The 27,996-nt window shown below is 38.9% G+C and overlaps 1 protein-coding gene and 1 long non-coding RNA gene across 5 annotated transcripts in view; one reads left to right on the forward strand and one right to left on the reverse strand.

The window, feature by feature from the left end:
• LOC144303173 (uncharacterized) overlaps positions 1 to 3,477 on the reverse strand; it is a 41,872-nt gene extending 38,395 nt beyond the window's left edge. For both annotated transcript variants that reach the window (XR_013370225.1, XR_013370224.1), the window contains exons 1-2: positions 3,368 to 3,477; positions 1,660 to 1,751 (exon numbers count right to left, since the gene is read on the reverse strand). This is a non-coding gene — a long non-coding RNA (uncharacterized LOC144303173). The remainder of the gene's footprint in view (positions 1 to 1,659; positions 1,752 to 3,367) is intronic.
• Positions 1 to 27,996, forward strand: part of SLC12A1 (solute carrier family 12 member 1) — a 90,054-nt gene that overhangs the window by 48,293 nt on the left and 13,765 nt on the right. For all 3 annotated transcript variants that reach the window (XM_077881011.1, XM_077881012.1, XM_077881014.1), the window contains exons 18-23: positions 5,753 to 5,893; positions 8,421 to 8,527; positions 12,210 to 12,292; positions 23,086 to 23,229; positions 26,267 to 26,398; positions 26,637 to 26,748. In XM_077881011.1, coding sequence (XP_077737137.1) covers positions 5,753 to 5,893; positions 8,421 to 8,527; positions 12,210 to 12,292; positions 23,086 to 23,229; positions 26,267 to 26,398; positions 26,637 to 26,748 — 719 coding nt within the window. The remainder of the gene's footprint in view (positions 1 to 5,752; positions 5,894 to 8,420; positions 8,528 to 12,209; positions 12,293 to 23,085; positions 23,230 to 26,266; positions 26,399 to 26,636; positions 26,749 to 27,996) is intronic.

The following is a 27,996-nucleotide window of genomic DNA, read 5'->3' on the forward strand; positions in this document are numbered from 1 at the left end:
GTTTTGCCACCTGTTAGCTGTGAGTTCTTTAGGTACAGAATTTAGTCTTTCTGGGCCTCAGTTTTCTCTCTTTCTTTATAAAATGGGAATCATCACAATAATAGCACCTACGTCGCACAGCTGTTGTGAGAATTCTATCAGGTAAGCTTTCCAGTGCTTGGCACAACACCTGTCAGATAGTAAATGCTCAACTAATTGTACTTGTTACTCTTGGTACTTGTATTTTCATCACCATTATTATTTTAGGTATACCATAGTTGCCATTTTCACTCCAAAAATATATCCCTTTCAACAAAAACTGGAAACATCCTTTCTTAGGGAAACCAGATCCCGATGCTGAATTTTGGACTTTTTTAGTTGTCCAATATGATTATGATAGAACAGTGAGCTATGTATTCCCACTGACTAATCATAGGACTGCGGGCTCTGTGCTCTGTTCCTCTGGTGGTCTTTGGTTATTTAGGTGCTAACTTGAAATGCGGTTATACTACAAGGAAGGAGCAAAACTCAGAGCTCATTGGTATTTCATTTCTGGTGGGTAGATGGAAAGCATGTGGCTACAGCTGCCATTTTCTAAACTAGAGACTTCTTTTTTTTAAAACAGAGACATTTTTAAAGAACTAGACATCATAGCTCTTAGAGCTCCTGAAGTTGAAATGCAAAGAGTAATTCTTTTTGCTGAACCCCAAGCTCTCACTGTGTCCTTCAAACTCTCCAACTAACTCTTACACCCACCTATCAGAGCCTCTTCCTCTTTGCTTCTTTCCTAACCAACCTGGACATTTTAGAAATATCCTTCATCATTCAAATGTGGGCATCTTTCTTTTTTTTATTTTAAGGAATCCAGCTTACAATATTATCTATTCTTCTCCTTTGAATTACTTGTGATAAATCATTGACATACTTATGTCCCAAGAGGCCGTGTACAGAACAAAAGTGATTTCTTCTTCTTCTCTGCCTCATTTCTATCATCACAGAAAGATCAAAGGGAGTGAGACTCTACCTTCTAGTATCTTCTCAAATTGTCAAGCATAGCCCAGTTCAGTGGGTTCAGCAACAGGGAAGTATTAAGTCAGGGTTTGCAAGCTCCACCCTGTGTACCATGACATAAAAACACACTGGCTTTCTTTGTCAGTTTCCTCACTTATTTGTAGGAGTTAGGAAGATGATAAAACCAATCATTGCAATAACTTAGTTTGGTCTTATTTCTCTGGGCACACTATGTTTGGTTCTAAAAACTGTATGATGCCAGCTCACGCTTCTCTTCCCCATGCAAGAAGACGTCACGCATGCGTCAACAGTCAGTGGCTCATACACTTCTTAGTTTTAGTTTAAAGGCAGGTATTTTTTATTAAAACAAATCAAAGACAAGTATACATTAAAGATGGGAACTGGGCAGCCCCGGTGGCGCAGCGGTTTAGCGCCGCCTGCAGCCCAGGGCATGATCCTGGAGTCCCGGGATCTCTGCATGGAGCCTGCTTCTCCCTCTGCCTGTGTCTCTGCCTCTCTCTCTCTCTCTCTCTCTCTCTCTCTGCATCTCTATGAATAAATAAATAAAATCTTAAAAAAAAAAAAAAAGATGGGAACTTGATCCAATTCATCTGGGCTTTAGATTCAAATCAGAGAAAGCCTTTATCATCCTCCAAATGCAACACTTACCTCTTTTCTAAATTTCATTTGTCCTAAAATTGCAAAAGGCTCTCATGTATGCTGTGGTACCTTTGATTAAGTCCATTTTGCTCTCACAGTGTCTAAAAAAGAAAAATAAAAAAATTTAGATTGCTTCAATTTTTTTTATTTTGAAACTGTAAGAAAACTATTAGGTTGAATCATGAAATTTCCATTTTTGTCAGTCAAAACTGTGGAACACTGGCAATTTCATATGATTAAACTATATAGGATTAAATGACACCTATATTCAACTTATTTTAATTAATAACTGTTAACATTTTTATCATAGATGTTCCTTCTCACTTTTAAAATGGAACACATCATTGCTTAAGCTGAAGTCTCTCTTATAACCACTTTTTCATGACTCTCTCCCTCTCCAAAGGCAATATTATCTGAGTTTTATTGGTATTCTTCTACTCATTTCACCTAAGTGTGCCAAGATGTAGATCTATTTTGATTAACGTTTCCTACTCTTTCACATCCTTTAAATCTTGAGTGTCTTGTTCTTTCCTCTCACAGTAGAGGAGATGACAGTTTCTGGCCAGTTTCCTCATGTAGATCCCCTTTTAACAAAATTTCACCCTTACTGTTTGCCTTTCCCTTTTTTCTTGAAATTTATAAAATATCATCATAAACCCTAAGTCTCTATTTGAATTCAAAGATGCTCTACAGAAAATCCAGGGAATACAACCAATTCCTGTGCAGTTCAAGCACAGATGAACAAGGGGAAACTAAAATTCTCATTTTTTTCTTCTATCTTCAACCTCTTCTTAATCTCAACGTTCACAACCACCAAGTTGATGCATTTTTATAGCTACATCTATTCTTCTTTAGCCGTCGAGTCTCTGTCATGATGTGTATGAGACAGTGACATGGCCCAGTGTGGGAAAAATGAAATGACCTATGAATGGGCACTAGGCACATGGTGAAATGAAATATGGCCCAAATCAGGAAGGAAAAATTCTCTTTCCCACCATTCCAACCAGAGCAACAATGAAAGCAGAGACAGAACAGAAACATTCTCAATGTCTTAAAAAATGAAAGCTGGAAAGAACATTGCTTTCAGCCCAAATTTCTCTGTTTGATCCTAATGATATTGGAAGTCCATTGCAAATTCTTCTCATAATATTCATTTATTTGAAGTAGCATCACATCAACTACTTCTCCAGACTAAATAATTAGAATTTCTTTACCCTTTTCTCAATCAATGTCAAAGTTATAATGTATACAAGATTTTTAGACCTTCTTTGTTCAAATTCTGAATTAATTTATGCATTGATATTTTGGATCCTAACTGAGCCAATCTCTATAATGTTTTAATTGAGTGGTAAAATCCATTTTTGTGACTATGATATATTTGAATGTTGAATAATTATATTCCAGTATGTCTTCTCTCTTTGTTAGTTTGTTTTTCTCTACTACATTTGTATTGCAGCCTTGCCTCACATTAATAAGTGTGCAAAAAAATATTATAATCACTTTTAGCAAAGAGAGTTTCTGCCTGAAATATTTTTATGACTTCTCAATATGGCAAATTCAGGCATTAGAGTAAATCTTTCTGTCACAATTAATGCTTAATCTGGATTTTTGTAGCAATAATAGACATACATTAGACTGTATTTATTTAAATAAATGCCACTTTCCCCAGGGGTTCACAGTCATTGTGGTACAACTCAATATACTGATGGCCCAATACCTTTTCTAGTTGTTGGTTATTCTTCTCTCTCATGTTACCATTGAACTTCCCTGAATAAAATATTTCTTCTTTCTTTGCAGTTGACGGAGTCTAGAATGCCCAAGGAGATCTAATGGTTCAAAATGCATTGACATTCTAGAACCCTGAGCAAAATTTGATCCATAATGACATGTTTCTTTAGGTTAGGTGTTCTGGTTTAATAACTACCATCCCTTATAATTTTATCTATCCCATCTTCATTGAAGGCTCTTGTTTGAAACATCTTTTGAAAAGTTGGTGAATTCTGGAAAGTATACTAGTAAAAACAAGTACACAAAGAATCTGATCCAATTCAAATAGAATATTAAAATAGAAGTAACCACAGAGATCATCTAGTATTATGGAATAGCAATATAGTATGTGTCACATATGTAATTTAAGATTTTCTAGTAGCTATCAAAAAAAAGTAAAAGGAGCCAACGAAGTTAATTTTAGTAGATTATATTTCATGTTATGCATCTTAAATATTATTATTTTAATAAGCGCAATATAAAAATACTAATGAGATATTTTATATTCTTTTTTTCTCCATCCTAAGGCTTCGAAATCCAGTATGTTTTTTACATTTCCAGTACATCTCAATGTGGACCAGACACATTACAAATGTTCAACGGCAAATGGATAAGGGCTATCATACTGGACAGTGATGAACTAGACAGTTCTCTTATTTTTATAAATGTAGAACCCACACCAAGAAAGGATAAATGGCACACTGGGGTATTAGCCAGTCAGTGCCAGAGCCAGCTCTATATCCTTTACTCTGGCTTCCCGTTCAGCACTCTGTCGTAGAGCAAACACAATGGTGGAAAAAAGTCTGGGGCTTTAACAAGATTGTAAGCACTCATTTTAAGATGATAAAAATCATCCAACTTTGGATGAGTACCTACTGTATTCCAGACAGCAGACAGGGACTTATCATTACTATTCAAACCAACATTTCAGGATAGAGATTTTATCCCTATTTTCAGAAAAATATATCAAAGCTCAGAAATAATCAGAAATTTCCAAAGTGGCCAAGCTTAGATTTAAAACCAGTTCTGCAGATCACAAAGCCTGGCATCTTTCTCATACATCTCAAGCTCATTTTCTCCAATCTAAGACCGTCTGAGACTTTGACTCTAAGCATGGTCTGAGGACCAACAGCATCCATGTCACCTGGGGGGCTGTTAGAAATGCAGAACTTAAGCCTCATCCCAGACCTACCTACATACTGCATTTCATCAAGATCCCAGGTGGTGGGCAGCCTGGGTGGCTCAGCGGTTTAGCGCCACCTTCAGCCCAGGCGTGATGCTGGAGATCAAGTCCCATGTCAGGCTCCCTGCATGGAGCCTGCTTCTCCCTCTGCCTGCATCTCTGCCTCTCTCTTTCTCTATGTCTCTCATGAATAAATAAATAAACAAAATCTTAAAAAAAAAAAAAAGATCCCAGGTAGCTCGTAAGAAATCTAAGACAATTCAACAACATACTTACTCTCTCCATGAGTTGAAAGAATTTCCTACTAAAATATTGGATTCATACCCTATCAGCCACATTATAGATCACCAGAAACCCTTTTGGGGTTTGATTTGAAACTTGCAAAGAAAAGAGCTAGCTTGGACCTTTAGAGGAGAAGAAAAATAATCAAAATTCAAGTTAAAATGTGTTTCCAGAACTCCAATCTTAAAATTAAAAGCTACCACAATAACACCTGCCTCCTTCTCTCTTAAGCTCTCCTATTCTTCCTATGCATTAGGTATATGAACTTTTGTTCCTACCAAATTCACCAAGTGAGAGGGAAATCTTAATTTATTTGGATGGGAGTAAGTCAACATAATGGTGCAAGGGTGTTTTAACCACACACAAAAAGCAATGAAGGGCCTAATAGAATTGTCAAGATGTGGTAGTTCATGGCAGGACTTGGCAACTCACCATGTTCTGGCTTCCAGGATCTCTGTCCATTTCTTCAAATTGGGCTCCAGCTGAGATTTCCTTAGTGTTCCTAAACATGCCTCTTGCTATTGAGTCAAAGGTTGATTGTGTATTTATCCTGAATTTCTTCAGTCGCATTTTCAGTATTTTTTTCCTGTGCTGTGATGCCCTCCACTCTTGCTTTCATTGGCACGAGGCAGTTAATTAAGCAAGTGTTAATGCATCTGGACATTCTGGGTGGCAGGTGAATGATGGGAGGAGCACAGGCTCACTCCAAGGGGTTGGATCTGCAGGAACCATGTTTAGTGAGGTGTTTTCCCCTCTTTCCCATTTCTTAGCTTGGTGGGGCATTGCTGGCTATTTTTGTCCTTTAGAAAACAACAGCAGTGCGATGGGTAATAGCAGGGCTTCTAACCAATATTTCATTGTGTTGTACAGGGACCGCGCAAGCTGTGCGTTAAAGAGATGAACAGTGGCATGGCAAAAAAGCAGGCCTGGCTTATAAAGAACAAAATCAAGGCTTTTTATGCTGCAGTAGCGGCAGATTGTTTCAGAGATGGTGTCCGAAGTCTCCTTCAGGTAAGGCTGGCATTGAGTGAACGAGTACGGAGGCAAAAGACAATTAGCACTCCTCTGTTAATGAAGCTCCCAAAATGAATGGCTCCAGTTAGGCAGCATAGCACCAGAGATCAATGCAGATGGTTAAGGAATTCATTTTGAATTCCTGAGGAGAGGCAAAGCTAAAACAAAAGCAGAGAGGTTCTATTACAATGAACTATGGATGATACACTGAAAATGGAAAATGAGGTTGCCTTTGGCCACCAGCATACATTCTGTCCCCACACTTATTGAAATGCAAATTTGTTCTGATGGTTGACGACATTCAGGATCCTATTAAAACTTCAAACTATTTTTGCATCTCATACTGCATATAGCAATGCTCAAGTCAGGCATTCTGCTCCTTTTTTCTTTTGCAAATGGCGTGAGGGCAAGCTGCTAGATTCGACTAAATAAATGCGTGGTGATCTGGGCGTAAAAATCTTCCTATTCCTCTAAATTATTTCCAGAATGTTGAATAAAATGTAATAATCTCTGTGGCTCAACACTAAAGCCTGCAGTTCTATTTTCTTCCCCCTTATTCTTTCCTTTTTCCTCCCCTCCCATAATAAGTACATAGAATCTATCCTGAGTTCCCATCATAACTTAGACTGGTGAAGTATCCTTAAAATAACCCAAGAGATCCTGAGAAACTGTAGGGGTTGGCTTTCTAATCATTCTGGCTTTATGGGGTTGGAAAGCCCTGATTCTACATCTACCAAATTTTGTATTCACTTTCAGAGTTACCGTTTCCAGGAGTGTCAAAATTCAGGACAGCGTCCAGGTCTCTTTGATGCTTATGTAGACAGGAAAGAAAAAACATTGATTAAACTGCAATATTTTGGAGATTAAGAGTATTTGGTGCATTCCTGTCTCTAATATTCCTGAAGAACTCTTGCAAAGTAGCTGCACATGTAGAGAAACCATTTCTGAAAGACCTCTTACCCCCAGTGAGCATTTTTTCATCTGTTATTAATTTGCGAAGCCATGGAAATACATGTCATTTTAAGAAGCTGATTTTCTGTAGTGAGTTACTTTTCAGTAGCTCTTTGGTGAAATATGTTAAGAAGGTTACACCACCTAAGGTAAAATTATCCCAGAAGATTGGTAAACAAAAATCTCAGCGAGGAAGTTTCAATGAAGAATGAGCAGGGAGAGAAAAGACACAGGTCTTGAAAATAATTGTTATATTAATCTGGAAGAAACCAAAAAAATTGACAATGCAGAAAGCTTGTTCACTTGAATTTCCTCAAAGAAAATTGGAGTACAGAGGGACCAGGACAAAAGAGCAGGATTGGGTGGAATTAAAGGAAAGCACTGGTCTTTACACCCTTTTGGATAAAGCCTTCTTTGCATCTAAGATCCTAAGGTACGAATGATCACATCTGCAAACTGTAGTCACAGAAAAGACAAGCTCCCTCCTGCCAAGCGTCAAATGACAGCCCTAAGGAGTTGTCCTGCTACCTGTACAGTTCTAGGAGAAACACAACAACCATGGAGACAAAGTTTATTTCAGGAACCCTTCCATCAATGCCTGTCTCCTCCTGCTTTCTAAGTATCCCCCTTAACATGTCCCATTCTGGTGACTGGTTTCCCTCTTCCTGTAACCCAAGAGTGTCCTTCCTTCACTCGCACTGCTCTCCTTTCTGTGCTTGTCAACCTCTAACCAACTTGTAAGATCTGGAACAAATATCACCTCTCCCTTGAAGCCAGCCATGAATCCACAGCTGGAATTCAAGTCTTCTTCATTTTTTGCTTCCAGATGAGTTCCTACTGCATGTGCGCTTGAATTATAATTATCTGTGTATATCTTGCCTCCTTCACATTACTCTGAGCTCTACAGGGCCAAAGATTATGCCTCACTGCTCTTCCACCACACCTACCATAACACTCTGCAATTAATAGGTGCTCAATAATATTGCTGAATGAAGTTTAATTAACTGGAAGCCATATCCTGCCATCTAATGGGGGGAGTGAAACCTGAGGTGGAAGATGACTATTAACGATACTGTCATGTAAGAGGATTAGGTCCTGGAGACATAGCTCACTTACTCGTCAATAAATAATGTAACTAGAAGTTTCAGTGATCCTTGTATCTAAGAATTTTCCAAACAGGGATTTTATAGCTAATGACATTATGGATAAAACAGGTGGAAATGAGCTTTGAACCACTAAGTTACAACACGCATGCCAACGGTTAAGCCGACCCTCACTTGATTTTAAATTATTGAACCATTTTAATGAGTGTGTCAGAAGAAATGCAAATGACTGCTAATTTGGAAAAGCTACATTTCTGTCATCTAAAATCCATTTATGGCTGAGATGATTTAGAACTAATCTTTCTATTTTATGCTTGGGTACGGGCATGAAGGACATGCACTAAAATGTAATCTAATCTTCAGAATCTTCAGGACATTACTTCAGTGCTCTTGTGGGCATTATTTTTCATTTGCAGTGGTAGTTTCCTGGTATGGAAAGGATTGCCTATGTGTTTATCTCCTCTGTTTAGGCCTCGGGCTTAGGAAGAATGAAGCCAAACACTCTGGTGATTGGATATAAAAAAAACTGGAGGAAAGCTCCCTTGACAGAGATTGAGAACTATGTGGGAATCATACAGTAAGTAATGGCTTTCAAGACGGGTTCTGTTTACAAACACTAACCAGGGTGGTACATAACAGGTGCTGCTGTACCAGATTAAATTGCCTAAGAGGAGGACATTCCCCCCGTACCCTGAATTCTTTACCAAAGTGAAAAAATACTGCCACTAATAGAACTGGAGGGGGGATCATAGTGTCAGAGGTGGTAGGGTGGAAGAAACTTAACATCAAAGAAAAAGATAAATATTAAGGGTTACCATCTCAAAACCTATTCATAAGATTAAAAGCAAAGGACAGCTAGGTGAGGAAGGAAATGTTCTTTCAAAACATCTGGAATCTTGGGTTGGCTGGTGTGCCCAGTTCACTCATTGTCTTCTCCAGAGCCTTGGGATCAAGAGTTTATTACCCCAGAGCCTCAACTCCCCCTTTGGCTGATATGAGGCTGTCATATATCAGTGCCTCTGTGTTGGTTTAAGACAAAAGGGGAGTTTTAAATGGGATGTGACATCTAATATCTAAATATTGGGAAAATCTTAGAACAAGGGCAATGATGATAGTTCTTAAAAGACTAGCAAGTTCCAGGCTAGTGTCCTTAGCATGAATTATCCCATTGAATTCTCACAAGGAGCCTTTGTAATACTAATACTGTCCCCATTTTATAAGTAGATATGGATGTTAAAAATTAAATAACCTGCAGAAAATGACAGTGTTGTAATAGAGCTGGAATTTCAACCCAGGACAATCAAATTCAAAGTTCAGACTCATGACCACAATGCTCTGCTGCCTCCCAAAGTACGTGTATACCCAAAGTATTACCTAGTTTAGTTCTTTCTTCTAAATTAAGGGAAAACAAATTCTTCACATATGGAAAGGCTCAGGGTGTCCTCAGTGACTATTCTAGAAAATAGCCTTTCTTCCAGGCCTGAAAATATTTAATCGGATTTGTCTCATGAGGAGCAATGTTAGCTATGCTAACAGCCATCTTTTGTCAACAACTCTGAAAATGGAAGATTTTCTGTCTGGAGTCTGGCTTTGCTCTGATTCAATACCACAGGGCAGAGAGTGTGCCCTGAGAAGTCTGGCTGTACTTTAAAAGTCTGTAATACACAGGAAACAAATCTTCACATCTTCAAAATAATTATATACACACACAGTGCTTCTTATACCAGGCTGTGTTGCTGGCCCCTGCTAGAACAAACATCATATTTATCATTATCTGGGGGAGGTTTGGGGAACATTACAAAAGCATTCGAGTATTAGTTTGTTGAAAAGAAGTATATAAGACAATAATTTTCATTTTCTGAAATTTATATGCATTACTTATGAAACAGAAATTCACTTAATAATCCTCCTAACATGGAGAACCTGTGTATTAAATGCATTTGCCCAAATTGTGTTCCCCGAAGGTATGAGGTCTGGATGCCACCTACTGTGGCCCCTGCTATGCCTTAAGTTCAGTAGGTTAAGGCTAAAGCAGGTGATCAAGGTCAGAATTTTACCATGCTCAGCAACCAGCATTTTGATATATTTAGAATCATAGTTGCTGACCATCCTTGGAAATAGCTTAGATCTGCTCTCTGCTATCCAGATTCTTCAGTAAAATTTCATCTTTATCACCAGGGGAGGGAAAGGGTGGAGAGAAAAGAAATTTCACCTTCATCTTCCAGAAGAAAAGGGTTGGAGCAAACAGAAAGACATATGTAAACCTTCAGTCATTAAATGTCCTTTAGTTGATACAAAATTATCTGGGGTTGTCTTCCACCCTCCCCACAATTCCAAACATTCTAGAAATCCAAAGGTACCAAAATAATCAAACCCAGTAATAATAGGCCAAGGAGACTTCTCGTTTTTATACCAAATTAATAATTGGTCTTCTCGGTAGTAAAGTTCAATGTTAAGGTGGCTCAAATTTGTACTTGTATAAAACTTAGCTAGCTTAGTAAAGTTAAATGACTTTACTACCACAGCAGTGAGGTCAACATAGAAGGAAGACATACATCCATTTTGTGTTATATTTCCCTTTCTGTTTGGTTTTATTTTGTGACTTAAAGCATGGTATAATTGTTAACATAGGGGTATTGTTACAATAGTATAGTATTTTATCATTTTTCTTTGAGTAAAAGATTTTAAATGTTTATAATATTATTAGATATGGTTTAATTTTAATTAGAATCTGTATTAGTTTTCACTGGCTGCTGTGAAGAATTTACCTCAAACTTAGTGGCTGAAAACAACACAAATTTCATAGGCTAAAGGTCTGAGACTAATTCACTGGGCTAACACTGAGGTGTGGGCTAGGCTATATTCTCTTCTGGAAGCTCTACAAGAGAATCCCTAGCCTTGCCTTTTCTAAATTCTAGAGGCAGCCCACAGCTCATTGCCCATTTCCTCCATCTTCAAAGCTTTTGATGGGTCAAATATTCCTCAGATTACTCTGACCTCTCTTGCTTCCCCAATGCACTTTAAGGAGCCTGGTGATTACACTGGGCCTTCACAGATAATCTAGGTTAATCTCCCCATGTCAAAGTCCTTAATCTAATCACACCTGGGAAGTCCCTTTTGCCATATAAGGTGACATACTCACAGGTCAGGGATTAGAATGTGGACATCTTGGCGGGGTTGGTGGGGGGGGGGTGTCTAAAATTATTCTGCCTAATGCAGGATCCAAATATTTCTTGTGGAAAGCATTGTCTAAATTTTATAATTGTAGACAATTGGAAACAAGATTTACCATGAATTTGTTTTGTGGCAACTTTTGCTACAATGAGTCTATGTTGTTTGATGAAGATCACTTACAATTTGAATTTTGCATGGATGTTCATATTACACTGAATTTATTTATATCATTATTTGATAATTCAGGTTCACTTTGGCTATTAGAAACTTGTTTGCCTGTGGTAAGACAATCAAAACTGCATTATTTCTGGTAGAGGGTGACCTCCGATGGGAAGTGTACAAGGCTTCAGATTCATTCGAGACTGAACAAAGCAACCTCCAAGGAGAAAATTTCAAATGAACTCAAAAGTACTGATTGGTTTGCCCCATATTTAGGGGAAAATATTAAGAAAAAATATTCTACAAGAAGAGAAATAAAAGAAAGAGAGACTTTCTTTTCCTTCTAATAATCTAAATCTATTGAATCGAGTGTAGATAAAGCACAACAGCCAACTTCAATGGCACAGGATTGTCATGAGAAAGCATCACTTCAAATGCTCTGCCCAGAGTCAATGGTGAAAGTTCTTTGGAGGATCTGGAGATATTTTAGCCAGGAACTTGACGTCAGAAATGTTGTAGGATTCTTTCTCAGTAAGTAGGGATTTGGCTAATAATTTCAAAGGGTCTTTGCAACCTGGAAACTCTCTGTTCTAAATATATGCTTACATTAGAAAAGAAACAATTATTTTAAAAGTATGTGACAAACTCTCAATCAAAATTCTAGGTGACAGTATTATTTGAATAAATTGGTTCCAGAGTAAATGTATTAGTTACCTTTTGCCAAAATACATTTTTAAAAGGCAGAAAGGGAGAAAAACAAACTAACAGAAAAGGCATCATCTCTTGGCTGTATTCTAAGGGAATTTTCACAGTTTAGTTCCATTAAAATCTTAGAATTGAGAATCTTAGAATTTCTTATTAGTAGTACAAAGCCTCAGGATTAAAGGAGTCTTTTAAATTACTAACCACTTTGCCTTTACTTTCAGTGATGCATTTGATTTTGAGATTGGTGTGGTCATAGTCAGAATCAGCCAAGGGTTTGACATCTCTCAGGTTCTTCAAGTGCAAGGTATGTACTTTCTTTATTAACCAACAAATATTTGTTGAGCACCTATTCCATGCCTGGCATTTTTCTAGGTGTATGCTAGAGATACAGCAGTGTACAATACAGATAAAACCCCTAACGATGGAGCTTACATTCTTGTGCTGATCTGAGATGTGTACACTTCCCTGGTGTTTTCTCCATTGCTAACACAAAAGGCCTTTGTCTAAGTAAATAAAAAACAGAATAATCCAGGGCAGTCATAAATTATTCTTCTTATCACAAAACCACAAAGCCAGCATCACTGAAAATGAATATCTTTGGTGAAATAAACTGCTGAATTAATTTCTGCAAGAAGTTTGAGAAAACAAAGATTAATTCTTTCCTTGAAAAAACCATGTATTTTTTTTTTCAGAGTCTATGATCTGGTTTGCAGCTAACATGGAAATGAGCCTGAATGTATCAGACTGTGTATCACTAATCTAAGTCCAAGGCAGAAACACTAATTCAGATTAGTGATTCTGCTTTTTCCCTATAGAGGATTTAGTATACTTGTTTAGTCCTAAGCGTTTAAATATACTCTCTTACATATGAAATAAAGGACACATCTAAAGAGTCATTGAATTAGGACAGGGCACTAATTTGTGACTTACCTCTTTCTATGAACTTCAAAATAGAGTCCACTGATGACTGACACTAAAACAAAGGGATATTTTTCTAGATGTCTCTTGTGTACCAGGCATGGTGTAAATGAAGTGCTGGGTTAACCAAGCCTAATAAGAGTCTGTATCCTCAAGAGATTCACAGCCTAGAAATGGGTATGGGTGTATTATTCATGTGCTAACAAGTATATTAATAGAGTATAATGGGAAAGAGAGGGGGTCATCATACTCCAAGAAGTCTTTCTGGAGGAAATTACCCTAGAGATGAGTAGAATTAATTAGGCAATGTTGGGTGAGGGAGAAATGAGAGAGTTTGGGGATCAGCATTCCTGGCAAAGAGAAAAGCATCAGCAAAGGTGTGAATACATGAGATTATGGAAGAATGGGGTATATGGGCTACCCAAAACAGATATGTGTTACTGAAATAGAAATTACGAAGCAGACAGTAGTGAAATTTGAGGCGGCTGATACATGATCCTGATTTTAAAAGCCTCATTTGCCATATTAAAAAGTGTGGACATATTCTGCAAACAATGAGGAACAATTGAAGAGATTTTAGTGAGGGGACATGGACTCAAAGGGGACTAGAATGGAAACAGGGAGACAAATAAAAAATTTTTTAAAAAAAAAGATTTTTATGATAATCAAAGGCAGAGAAGGCAACAGCCTGAACTAGAACCAGGGATGGAGTGGAAAGGACAACAGTACTTTCAAGCAGTGCTACCTGTGGAAATGAGAAACACAGAGGAAGAGTAGATTTAAATAATCTCCTTTGGGAGTTTCTACCAGAAATACCCCATAGCCAGTTAGACAGTCCTGGTCTTCAAGGAGAAATGTGATCTGGAGATGCAGATTTAGGAGATGCTATAGGCCAAACTATGTCCCCTCAGAATTCTATGGTGAAATCCCAACCTCAGAATGTAGCTGTATTTGGAAGTAAGGTCTTTTAAGAGGTAAGTCAGATAAAATAAGATCACTAGGATGGGCCTTAATCAATATCTTTATCAAAAGAGAAGATTCACTCAGAGGAAAGGGAAAAGACAACCATCTATGTTCCAAGGAGTGGGGCCTCAGAATGAAACCATCCTACCAACACCTTGATCTTGTACTTCTAGTCTCCAGAACTGTGAGAAAATAAATGTCTGTTGTTTAAGTACCCAGTCTGTGGTATGTGTTGTGGCAAGCCGAGTGGATTGATACAGAAAACAACATAGTTAAGATGAAAATTGAAACAGCGACACTGGAAAATATAACCCAAAGAGTGCATGTAGTCAAGAACCCCAAGACATGGGATCCCTGGGTGGCGCAGCGGTTTGGCGCCTGCCTTTGGCCCAGGGCGCGATCCTGGAGACCCGGGATCGAATCCCACGTCGGGCTCCCGGTGCATGGAGCCTGCTTCTTCCTCTGCTTGTGTCTCTGCCTCTGTCTCTCTCTCTGTGTGACTATCATAAATAAATTTAAAAAAAAAAAAAGAACCCCAAGACACAAGGGATGAGCCCCAAAGAAGGAGCAGGAAAGGAGCATTCAGAAAGGTAAAGGAATTAGGAATCTGTGGTGTCATGGAAGCCATGGGAGCAGAGTGCTCAAAATAAGAATCATCACTATTGTCAAATATAGCAGGAAATTCCAGTAAGGTTGTGAATGAAATGCAATTGACATGGCACAGATAACCTTAGTGAGAATATTATCTATAGAGCTGTGTTGACAGGATCCAGATTACAGTGGGTTGAAGAGAAAATATGAGACAATGAAGCAGAGAATATGGGAGTGGCCCAACACCTTTAGAAGTTTGGATGCAAAGGAAAGTGAGATTGAGAAGATTTATCATAGGAAGACCCATCGACCTTAGAATGGAAGAGAGGGGGATATTTCAGATTGGGGAAATGGGTCCAAGAGAATGTGAGAGATTGAAGGTAGAGGGGGAAAAAAAAATAAAGGCAACCCGTGGAGTAAGATTCTGGAGGAACAGGATGAATCAAGGGAAGGGTGTGGATGGAAGAGGCGGCTTGAAAGAGAAAAACTAAAAAATGCTTCATCTTCTAAAATTAGAGCAAGAGAGGTGAGCATTGATTATGAGGTATGTAGATAGGGTGGAGTGGTAGATTGAGGAGGATCATGCACAATGCTCTCAAGTCTCTTTGAGGGTGGAGGAGTCTTGCTGGTTGTCCAGTTTTTGTTTAGTGGTAGTTGGTCATCAGATAGAGGAAGATCTGAATTTTGCAGGATCGGTTCAGTTGAAAGGAAAAGTCTCCAAGGGATCTGAGAGTGCCGGTGCCTGACGGTCCAGATTCTATCTGGCCATGTATGATTACCTCCATCATAACAGCAGGCAGCGTGCGAGGATTAGGCCAACTTCCTGATGCAGCCATTCTGGTGTGTTGGTAAGGGAGAAGGAGAAAGAAGAGGAAACTGGAGATCAAGCATTTACATAGGATAGAGAATCACTATCCAATGTGTATACTCTATGATTATGTATGAATAGCTTTAAAAAATAAAACTGAGAGTTATCCTGTGCAAAACCATAGCAAAGAGGATACTCTGGTGCCTCAGGCTTCCCTTTTTTTTATGTCCCTATTGTCTTTTATGGACATTTTACATTTACAGATGGATATACTAATTCCCAGTGTTCATGATTAATTCATAGTTCTTTCTAGTAGAACTTAATACATTAGCAGCAACAGCTAGCATTTTTTTAAGTAGGCTCCATGTCCAACGTGAGGCTTGAACTCACAACCCCAGGATCCAGAGTCACATGCTTGAACTCACAACCCCAGGATCCAGAGTCACATGCTCTGTGCCCAGCCAGGCGCTCTTAACCATTTTTGAGCACTTATTGCCATGTATGTACTTAATGTTCACCCATAACACTTGTCATCCCAACTACCCTATGAAGAAGGAAGAATGCACTATCTTTATCCCCATTTTACGGCTAATTTATCCAAGATGCACAAGGCTAGCAACTGGTAGAGGTAAGATTCAGACCCATGTCCATTTGAAACTACTCTTCTATCTTTTAGGAAGGAGATCTAGAGAGGACAATGACTAAGATAAGGAGAACCAATGATGAAACCTGAGATATGGGGATGGAACAATTCCTTTAAAGTGGGGGGGAGGGACTGCCTGTTGTTCATGATAAAATAGACATGATGTTAACAACGATTACAAAAATCTAATATTAAGAGAGCTGTTCTGTTGCTAACTTTCTACATTTTGCTTTAATTTTTTTTTGCCTTTTGTGCTATAGTGTTTTCCCATCTAAAAAATGAGAATACAAAATACAATTTGTATATAGATTACACATTTGCTTTGTACGTTATCTTGATCTCTTCAAGCCGAAAGATGTGATGTAGCTGGAAAATATTGCTCCCACCTTCACTTCTCCATCTGCCAAAAAGCAACCATCAATATAGTCCTGTAAGGTGATACAGCAAGCAAATTTTGTAGTATTTCTGAAAGAATCCTGGCAGTGAACTGCATCCCTTTTTAATTTCCCAAGGGATGTATCCAATTTATATCAACTTTGATGTTTGAAATATTTCTGCTTCTTAGTCAAGAAAGGGAAAAATACAGTTGGATGTTAACAAAATAATTATAAGTACCAATTATCTAGGATAAACAAAAAACAGTATTATACAAATACATGACGAACATGCAGAAAAACAACAGCATAATGATAGAAATTAACTTTACGCCACACTTCTATGCATTGTTTTGAAGTTTATGTAATTTATGACACCACCCTCATATTAGATTTTGAATTGGAAGAAATAAGCTTGTGTTTCATTATATTATACTGTAATATAGGGCTTAATAAGAGCCTGATAAATCTTAAGTATTGCATTACACTATGTTAATGATTATCATCATAGCTTTTCCAACACAGGCACCACAGTGTCATCACAGATTATAATTTAAAGGAAATATTAGCAATTCAGAGTGCCCATATACTGTAGTTAATAAAGCAGTGAATAGAAATCAGCTTTATAGGTAATTTACCAGCTAATGACAATTATTTCTATACTGTGTCACAGGCTTATGTGAGGAGAATAACTTTTGTATATAAATAAGATCGATGCTCATAACATTCTAACTTGTATACCACAGCAACTCTTCCGATACTGATGGCTGATAGTTTCTCGTAATAAATTAATTTATTGCCTGACAACACCAAAAATGCGGTATTTCATATTGTTTGCTTCCCAGGGGTATTTAGCAAGTTTGCCAACTACAACAAAGAGTCCAAATTGTACTGTTAGGAATAAAGTGATGAAACGTGATCCGCAATATATTGCGGTCAAGTGTTCCATGTAAGTACTACACGATTTATGGCCATCTCAGAGCATGGGGATTCTGCTGTGTCTGATGGAGTGGCTTAGCAAAATAAAGACAGATGGCAGTGTAGTAAATAATTACTTGATTGGAAGACGACCACTGCAGGATTGCTTCCTGCCTTCAATTCAACGAGACTTCACCTGGGGTAAGTCACGTTGATTCATGTGAGCATTTACAGCTCTGAGCTGATTGACCCAGGAAAGAATCATAATTTAATAATTAATGAAGAGTAAGGATGCTGTGAAGTGGGAGGGGACACAATTCCTCAGTGAGTTTCCCTGCTAGCTCTTCTGCTGTCAGATAATTGACTGCTCTCCATCTGAGAGATTCAAAGTGAATCGTAATCTGTAGACTCCTGCCTATTTCTAAAAACATCTTTAAAAAAAAAAAGACGAAGGGGAACTGGCTGGCTCAGTGGTTGAGCATCTGCCTTTGGCTCAGGTCGTGATCCTGGGGTCCTGGGATCAAGTCCCACATCAGGCTCCTTGCAGGGAGCCTCCTTTTCCCTCTGCCTGTGTCTCTGCCTCTCTCTGTGTGTCTCTCATGAATAAATAAATAAAATATTTTAAAAAAAGACAGGAGATAGAATATTTGAAGCAATCTTGACAACTAAATTGAATTTCAAACTGTAGTCACTCCAGTTAGTTACCATACAACCAATTTATAAAACACTTGAAAATGGATAACTACTGTTCAAGGGGTTTTGGCATTTGTATGAAGGCATGGCTCAGGGTCACTCTTTGTTCTTATTATGAGAACTGCTTGGGGAGTGTATCTAAAGAATTGGTTAGAAACCCACTCAACTGGGGCAGCCCTGGTGGCTCAGTGGTTTAGTGCCACCTTCAGCCCAGTGCCTGATCCTGGAGTCCTGGGATCGAGTCCCACATCTAGCTCCCTGCATGGAGCCTGCTTCTCCCTCTGCTTGTGTCTCTGCCTCTCATGAATAAATAAATAAAATATTTAAAAAAAAGAAACCCACTCAACTGAGAGACTATAAAGGTCTAAGCTTTCCCTCCCCCCCCCCCCCATCATTAGAACCTCACGGATTATCAGGGCACTGAGAGACAGGCAGGCTTTTATTCTCTTTCTCTCTCTCTCTCTCTCTCTCTCTCGCGCGCGCGCGCGCGCGCGCATTGTGGTTTTGTCAGTTGTGATAGAACTCTAGGCTTCTCTACTATGGAACGTTCAAATTCCCACCTGATGCCCAGATGGTGGATCTTTTCAAGAAAAGGATCCCTTTCCTTGCCTCTCATTCTTCGGCTCAAACCTGCTTGTCCTAACTTCTGTCACATTCCAGCCTGCCTTGAAGCCCAGATTAGGCCCCTATTAGGCCCTCTTTTTATAACTCTGTATACAGCATTAACCCTGCTTCCTTGCAACACAGTACATTATGCATGCTCATCCCTGACAACTATCCTTTTGTTTTCCTTCCTTTCCAGAGATACTTTCAAATATATTGAACTGTGTTGAATAGCATTGACTTGTTCTTTTATTCCAACAGACTCTTCTCGGTGGTAGACTCTAGTAGGGAGGCATGGACACAACTAAGGATGTGAGAAGTCTAAGCATAGGCTTTAAAGTCAGTCAGAACTGGGATCAAATTCCAGCTTGACACTTTTTGTCTGTGTAGCCTTAGTCAGATTATTCATCTTCTCTGTTTCACTTTTCACATTTTCAGATGGAAATAATCATAGCACCTAGCTCACAGATTTGTTGTTTCAGATTAAAGATAGTATAGCTGCACAAAATGTTTGGCATTGTATGTGGCACAAAATAAGCTCTCAATATATGGAGGTGATGAAATATGACATAAGCTACCTCCAAGAATTTGCGGTCTAGAGGGCGTAAAATAAACATGTATTTTAAAACTCTATTCCCTGTCATACAGTTATAGTTAGTGGAATAAAGGTGGAATCAGAGTATCATGGAAATGTAGACATTTCTCCATTTGGGAAATTGGGGGGTGGCTTCTTCAAAAAATGCAGACTGTGTATTTCTTCAATAGGCAGATATTGGCAGTCAGAGCATATCGCTGAGGGAGGATGGTAACGAGGGAGAATGCTAGAATTGGAAGCAGGAGCTTGCATCACCAGCTGTGCAACCTTGAACTGTCTGAGCCTGTTTCCTTCACAGTAAAATGGGGAGAATGCCACTAGCTCTGCCTGCATCCCAGCACTGGAACTGGTAACAAATAAGATACCACATGGAAAGGGCTTTGTGAATTCAGAACATTACAAATGCGATTGTGATGGAATGAGTAATTTTTATTGTCAGCCCCGTGGAAATAAGTTTATATCTATCCATTCATACCCCCTTGGCTCAGCCCCTTGTGGCCAGTGGCACACTTTTGCAAGTCAGCTAGCCAGTACTCTCGAAAGGATTTTGACAAAGTCTATCTACTCTTCTTGACTCATACGTGAGCAGAGGCAAGCAGTACACCCGATAGATCATTCAGAACAGATCATCAAACCGTCACTTCTGCTTAGCACCGAAATTCGAAAAGGATGGATTGCACAGGAGGAGGCCTTAGATCACCTACAAAGTGAATAATTAAGAATTAGCTCTAATAAGAATATGCAAAATCACTGTGCAAGTGATCGGATCACTGTGTGAATGTGAAAACCCAAGATGGCCAGGCAAGCAGATTTTAGCCCCTTAGAACAGACTGTCTCCGTTGGCCTCGGTCTGTTGTCTTTGAGGGGACTGCTGAATCTGACGCATTCAAGTGAGGTCTGGTTTTGTCTCTGGGGCCTGGGATTTTTGTGGTTTGCTCTGTCCAGGATGGGCTGTGTACATACCTTTGAGCAAATAGTTGGAGGAGCTCCCAGTTCACTCAGCCAGCTGTTACAAAGGAGGATTTATCTTTTTTCCTCTCTTGTCCAACCTAGAAGACAAAGAACATGGCAACTAGTGCCTAATCTCAGGGTGTGCTGGAGCCTGCCAAAAAAGTAAAGCAAAAGAAACTTTCCCCGGCGTGGACCTTGCAGTTGCCTCCAAAGAAGCTCACAAATATGCACCTTCCAGACACCTGCAAAGAGGAGGTGACCCCACAGCCTCCCAAACAATAGATAGTAGCGAGGGGGCCATTACCCAGGGCAGGGATGCTGCCAGTGTTGCTGCCCTGGGGCAGTCTGGCACATATATTTTTAGGGTCCTCCCTTGAAAATGACATGTGTGAAGGCCGTAGTTTGGGGAAGGAACTTGGCATTACACCATTTGCCTGAGAGTGCGTGGGTTTGCCCAGTGATGAAGTGTTGGAGGTTAATGGAACAGCTCTGAGATAATAGTAATGAGAAAAAAGCAAAAGGTCTTCAGAGGGGGAAGCATGCAGCATTTGGAGTCAAGCTGACCTCTTTGCATTTGAACCCTGTTATTTACTGGGTGACATCAGACAAATTACTTAACCTTTCTGAGCCTTGGTTTCTTCATCTACAAAATGAGAGTAATAATAGTAACTATCTTGAGTCATTGGGGAAGGAGTAATATGCAGCACAGTCCCTGGCACCCAAAGTGTGCGCGATAAATAGTAACTGCTAAAATAACTCCCAGGCTTCTCAAAATACCCAATATGCTTTGCATGACTGAGCCCATTTCCAGAAGTTGCATAAACACACTGCCTATAGAACACGCTCGTTGCTTTGTTCTTTCAGGAGCAACAAAGCACCATGCAGAAAGTGGTGTTTATTTCTTTTTGTGGAGCTGAGAGAGTAGGAAAGGGGAAGGGTTACAATTTTCCATTTCACAGATAGGAAATCAGAGGCATAGGAAAAGTAAATAACTTGCTTAACGTCACATAAAGCCCACAACAGAGCTGTAATCGGTCACGACCCCCAGTGCAATGCAGCTTGGGTTCACCTTTTGAACGTCAGAGGTAAGCAACTCCTGTCTGAACTTTAATACCATCAGTCTAATTTCTCAGATTTTTCTATAGTTGCTGATCTTGAGAACCTTTGAAGCTTTGGGGAAATCACATGGGTGATTTGACCTTAAATCTCATGCCACTGGCAAAAGATTAATTGCTAAGACCTGGAAAGAGGCCAGACAATTCTGTGTAGCTGAATAACACCACCGTCTAGGGATGTGACTGTCCTGACAGATTTAGTTAGTACATAATTGATAAATCTAGAGTTTGTATAGCTTCGCTTCCCAGATAGATAAGGCAACAGGCTCCAAGGGTTGACATTTACAGAAGCCCTACCAGAGTTGTGTAACACTGAAGCTAGGTTTTCTACTCTGTTCCTCAGAATATTGCTCATTTTCTAAGTGTCTGTTCTCAGTGAGCAAGAAGATGAGGGGATCTGACAAGAGGCCACCTCGCCCACCATTCCTGTAAGCAGGAATGCCCATCATGCTTTAGTGCTGTCCCGGGACTGCTTTTGAAGTCTTATATACCCTGACCCAATGCAGGCTGAGGTCAGAGACAGATGCAAGGCATTACATAACAGTTAGGAATTTTTCGTCACAATCAGAATCCAAAACAGATAAAAGGTAGCCAGATGCAACATCAAAGCTTGGACAGTAGGTCTAAGCCCTGGACAGAAAGCTGCAAGGTTTGCCTCTTATTCCAGACTTGAGTGTTGTGAGACCCTTTCTAGCTGTTTGAAATCTGATAGGCACACAGAAACCTAAGCTTTTCTTTCTTACTCTTGGGTCACTCATTCCAGAAAGTATTTTGCTTATCAGAAGGAATTGTTGGGGTGCCTGGGTGGCTCAGTCAGTTAAGTGTTTAATTCTTGATTTCGGCTCAGGTCATGATCTCAGGGTCGTGAGGACTCTGCACTGGGTGTGAAGCCTGAGTAAGATTCTCTCTCTCTCTCCCTCTGCCCCATCCTTGGCCCCCGCCCAGTGCACACGTGTGCAAACTCATGCTCACTCACTCTCTCTCTCTCTCTCTAAAAAAAGAATTGTTAGTAGACATGGTTCACTGTAATTTTTATTTGGAGCCCATACAAGGCTTTATAATAAGGTTTGGTTACCTTTCCTTAACTCTTGCCGTCTAGTTTTATGCTGCAATTTAGGAGGCTTTGTCGTGTACCTGATATATACCCGGTATACTTTGGTAATTTTGGCACTTCCACTTGTCAAATACCAGACCCAGTAGTGTAGGTCAGTAAATCAGTGGTGTACAGTGTACAAGATCTTATGTACCATGGATCTTTTTTGGGTTTTGCCAGATGTGAATGAAGATATCAATACATCGCCTCCCTTACCTTCACACATAAAAACCTAACAACTTCATGTGTTATAACCACACATAGAGCTATTTTCCTGAGCTAGTTATCACTTTCTGAATACAATTTGCTGATGTATATTAGTTTTTAATAATCACTTGGAAAAAATCATATGATGTATAATTTTATTACATAGACACCATTTTTATTTTTTATTTTCTTGTTATTTAAATTTAGTGAACATACAGTGCAGTATCAGTTTCTAGAGTAGAATTCAGTGATTCATCACTTACATACAACACCCAGTGCTCATCACAAGTGCCCTCCTTAATGCCCATCCCCCACCCTCTTCCCTCCATCACCCCTCAGTATGTCCTCTATCATTAAGAGTCACTTATGGTTTGTTTCCTTCTCTCCTTTTTTCCCCCTTCCCATATGCTCATCTGTTTTTTTTCTTAAATTCTACATATGAGTGAGATCATAGGGTATTTGTCTTTCCCTGACTGACTTACTTCATTTAGTATAATACTCTCTAGCTCCATCCAAGTCATTGCAAATGGGACACTTTTTTTATATTAAAATCTTTTATAAGGTTGCTCCTAGAAGCTTTGTCACACTGAGTTAAATAAGTGATTTTTTTGTCTTCTTTCATTAGATGAATTAGAGAAATTGGAACAGGAGAGGCTGGCTTTGGAAGCCGCTATCAAAGATAACGAATGTGAAGAAGGAAGTGGAGGCATCCGAGGCTTGTTTAAAAAAGCTAGCAAGTTGAACATTACTAAGCCAACTCCTAAGAAAGGTAAGTACTTTTAAAATTCACAAGTAAAGGAGCACCTGAGTGGCTCAGTGGTTGAGTGTCTCCCCTCATGGGATCTTGGTGGTGATCCTGGGGTCTTGGGATCAAGTCTCACATCAGGCTCCCCGCAGGAAGCCTGCTTCTCCCACTGCCTATGTCCCTGCCTCTCTCTTTGTGTCTCTCATAAATAAATAAAATATTTTTAAAAATAAAATAAAATTCACAAGAAATAGACAAAAATGAGCCACTGCTTGAGTATCTTAGGGTTTAGAAGTCAGCATCTAAGATGTTGAGGGCAATGAGTTAGAGAAGAACTTAGGAGATGCTTCTTTCCAGACAGTAGTATAGATTAAATGTGCATGTTATTTATCAGTAACAGTAAGCTCTTTGCACCATCTTATTGTAAAAACTTAAGTATAAAATAACAGTATTTGGTTTGGGAGTCCTATAGTGCTTACAGAGATTTGAGTGCCATAAAATAGATATTTCTTAATTAAGATGGAAAGGGGATAGGAATTTTAGAACCAATGTCCATGTGGACTTATCTACACACACACACACACACACACACACACACACACACCCCTTGCAGACATTTCAGGAGACTGAAAGGTAACCAGTACAATTAAATGAGGGATCCATTTAGAACCCTAATTTCGAAAAAGCATCTGTCTTTAACACAAATCAGAATTCTGGCCTTGCAACTTTCTTGATACTGATTACCTGTAGATTTCAGCTGAGTGGCACACTTACCTCTGAACGTCCAGTATGCACCCCAGGAATAGAAGACCACAGACTGAGAGCTTTTTGTACAACTTTTAAACAGGTGATCTGAGTTTTTTGAAAACTGAAAATTGCTTCCTTCTCAGAAACACTGAAGGTTGAGTTTAATGAGGTCCATGGCGACCTCTGCTGGTAGAAAATTAGAATGTTAACATACACAATCCTATACTTCCTGAAGTCACTTGGTGTGAGCCCCAGAAAAGATCATTTCTCTGGGAGAGTTTTTGAGTCAAATAGCAAGATCCAGATTGAAACTTAGCAGGCTTCCAGTCTAGTCTGACAAGCTCCAACCTTTTAAAGACGTCCTTCAATGAGGCTCTCTAATACCCAAGGAGAGGTTTGGTTCTCTTTGCTTGTTTTCCTACTGTCACCCAAGGACAAAGTTTCACCTGTAATATAATATTTTTTATATATTTACATAGAATAACATGAAATATAAACATTGCCCTCACTCAAATACTAAAATACCCTTGGGTTCCTGGAATATTTGATGGGCTGCAGGAAAGCCTATTAAGTATTGCATACCTTAACATGACATTGTCTAGGAAAATGATGTGTTTGAATCTCAAGCTGGAGGTACATCGGGACCTTCAGGGTGTAAATATTAGAATAAGACCATCTGGATGCTAACAGTCTTCTTTCCTTTTCAATTATTTGGTTTATTCATGAGAAATGTTAACTATTCATTGAATCCGCTCTGCCATTCAATCATTCAATGTTAGTTACAGTTGGGAAAAGCAATGGAAAATTCAGAAGTCATAGCCCAATACTGGGTTCTTTGGCTGATGGAGGAGAAGGAAAGCATCAATGTTCTTATTAATGAAAAGGGACTTATTATTTCTTCTAGAAGCCTGTTTCTGCATCACAGATCTTTTGGCAAAAATACATCCTCCGAAAGTCAGCATGTCTCATTGCTCAGAAAAGCAAAATAATGTTAGGTTTTCTTTCCAACACCTCAAATTTCAAACACAGCTCTAAAGTAGGCTCCTTCACAGCTCTGGGCTTTCACTGGTTGACAACTCTTTTTGAGTTCTAGATCAGGACAAGCCCTACCTCCAGGCACTAATACAGGAGTCCTCGGGATGCTTTGATTTGCATGTAAGTGGGGGCAGAGTTTGGTCCATTTTGTCAAGATATTTACTTTCTCCCTCAGCAGTCCTAGGGAGATAGAAGCCATGTAAAATAATTGCTTCGGAACTGACAGGCCCTAAACATGGAAGCGGCAAAAGACGGAACAAAGCATCTTCAGAACCCCTCAGATCAGAGAGGAAGCTCTGAAGCAGCTGTCAGCCCTACTCTAAGCACTTTACTGACACCATCCCTTTGAAACAGAGCAATGAAGTCACAACTTTAAAAGATGTGGAAATGAGAAATAATATATATGGTGTAGCAACAAAAATCTCTACTGGCAAATAAGAACCAGAGTCCTGCTCAAACACTGGCCTAGTTCCCTGGTATACTTTCACTATATCCTTGAGAGGGTGGAAAGTGCAGTAAAAAAATTTTTAAAAAAATAAAAATAAAATTTGAAGAACTTTCTGTACATCCTTATCTCTACCTCAAGTAAAGGAATTTTGTCTTTCTGTATTTCCTGGCTTGTTCATCTCATTCATTGAGATTCAAATAGCTCAGTGGCTTTCTCTTTGCTTCACAAGTCTCCTTGGAAACAGAAAAGCATCAAGCCAGGCTGATATTAGGACCTAAGGGGCATAGAATCAAGATGCATTTGGTCCCTAGCCAACTTTATAATCCAGACATTCATGGAATTTACACCCATTGCACTCAAATGAATGCTCTAATGAAGAAATAATTCTGCTTCTATTGCTTATCTCTAGAAAACCAATCACCACATCTTCTACTTTCAAGTAAATTTGAAAATACGATTAAGTTGTTATATCTGAAATTTTGGAAAATGGTGATATTTTAGCTATTGTATCAGATAATTTAGCATTGTTACCTGCCTAAATAATAATTCTACCCTGAGATTACTAGAGACCTGAAAATAATCTACTGCTTTATTATAAAAAACTGTAATCATGAAACCAGTATCAAATTTTTTTGAACTTTTGAAGGTGACCTAAATTACTGTGGGACTTGACCTTTATCTCTTCTTTTCAGAGCTCACTGTTTACCAGTAAGTATAAAAAAATACAGATCCATGACCCGTCCTCTATTTCCCCGAATAGATTTATTGGCAAGTTATTTTGTTTCTTTCTTCAAAATACAAATGTGTGTACTACTTTTTCTTTCATTACAGATAGCAGCATGAACACCATCCAATCAATGCATGTGGGGGAGTTCAACCAGAAATTGGTGGAAGCCAGCACCCAATTTAAAAAGAAGCAAGGAAAAGGCACAATTGATGTGTGGTGGTTATTTGATGATGGAGGTAAAAACAATTCCAGAATATACACTAGGGAGCAGAAGTACTATGTTGATCAATTTAACAAACAGCACGGGAAGGTATATAAACACAGTATCAGTTAAAGAATAATATTTCTGTGTTTTCCAAAGATTTTAAATTATTTAGGAGCAATGAATGTGGGAATGAATAAAGATGTAAAGCTATTCATTTCCTCTTCGTGAGATATACTCATTCCTTCTGTCATAATTTACTCTTTCTTTAGGGTTAACACTCCTTATCCCCTATATCTTGACTCTCAGAAAAAAATGGAAAGACTGTAAATTAAGAATCTATGTTGGAGGGAAAATCAATCGCATTGAAGAAGAAAAAATTGCGTAAGTAACTCATCACTCTGTGTTAGAACACTTTGGATGTCTGTTGCTTTAAGTGTTTCTGAGACACGAGATTTAAAGACAAAGCCATAGTGATAGGCCTTGTGTTTAGTTGTTTTTTTTGGTCATTAAATTATCTGCATAATTCTTGTAATCACTCTCTTTATGTCCCTTGATCCCCTGCCACAAATGCTTTCAAAAAGGAGTTTGACACAGAAGCCTCATCTCAAGTCTTGAATGAGACTATCATTGTCTTGTATAATGTTTGCTTTGCTTTGACTAGTGACTGTATCCAAGAAAGGAAAAGCCCAAAGGAATCTGTGTCCAGTAGCTTCTTTGGGGCAGGTGGAACCTGTTAATTTGTGGTGGTTACTCCAGCAGAGCACCCTAAAATAGAACTGAGAGACCGAACCTGGTCCTAGTCCCAGCCCTGCCCCCAATGAGCTGCAGGACCTTGCAACAACAGTCAGGGCACAGATCTAGGCCCCCTGTTTCTCATCTGTGGCTTGAAAGAGTTCAAATGGATGACTATTGAAAACTCTTTTACTTAAAAAATTCAAATCAGTCCCCAGAGTGATCTTTGGGAACTAAATTTGCATCTTTGTCATCGATTTAACTGTGGAGAGCCTGATATGTAGCTGTGGAAGCAGCAAGCATGTTGAGAATGTGGTGCATCCAAACGTCTCTGGTGGAAATCTGGAGAGAGACCTCCAGCAGCCCTCATGGCAAGCCTAAGTCCTGAGCCCCTCCAAAAGTTACAAAATAATGGCAGACATTTATTCAGTAATTTGTCATATTTTCTCCCCCATCCTGGAAGGATAATATATATTAAATATATTATACATGCTTAAATATAAAATTTTATTATATATATTATATGATTAATATATTTCATTCCTCTTAAAGAGAGTCATATTATAATGAAAACTAACATGATGGCTATAATAATTTGTATTTTCTTAAGGCCTCCAGTAACTTACTGGGGGCAAGTGATGAAATTTAAAGATGGCTGGTGGATTAGATGATAGCATGGCATCAGCGTTAAATTTCCTGATTTCAAAGACTGTACTTTGTTTGCATAAAAGAATGTTGTTATTCTTAGAAAATACTGAAATATTTATAGATAAAGGAGCCTAAGAGCAGTAGCTTACTTTAGATGGAAGCTAGGCAGGCGGGTAGGTGAGCAGAAAGCAAGAAGAAAAGGAAAGAAAGCTGTAGATAGACAGCTGTAGCTGTATATAAAGAGAAAAA

The sequence above is a fragment of the Canis aureus genome, chromosome 32, assembly GCF_053574225.1.
Source record: "Canis aureus isolate CA01 chromosome 32, VMU_Caureus_v.1.0, whole genome shotgun sequence".
Lineage (NCBI taxonomy): Eukaryota > Metazoa > Chordata > Mammalia > Carnivora > Canidae > Canis > Canis aureus.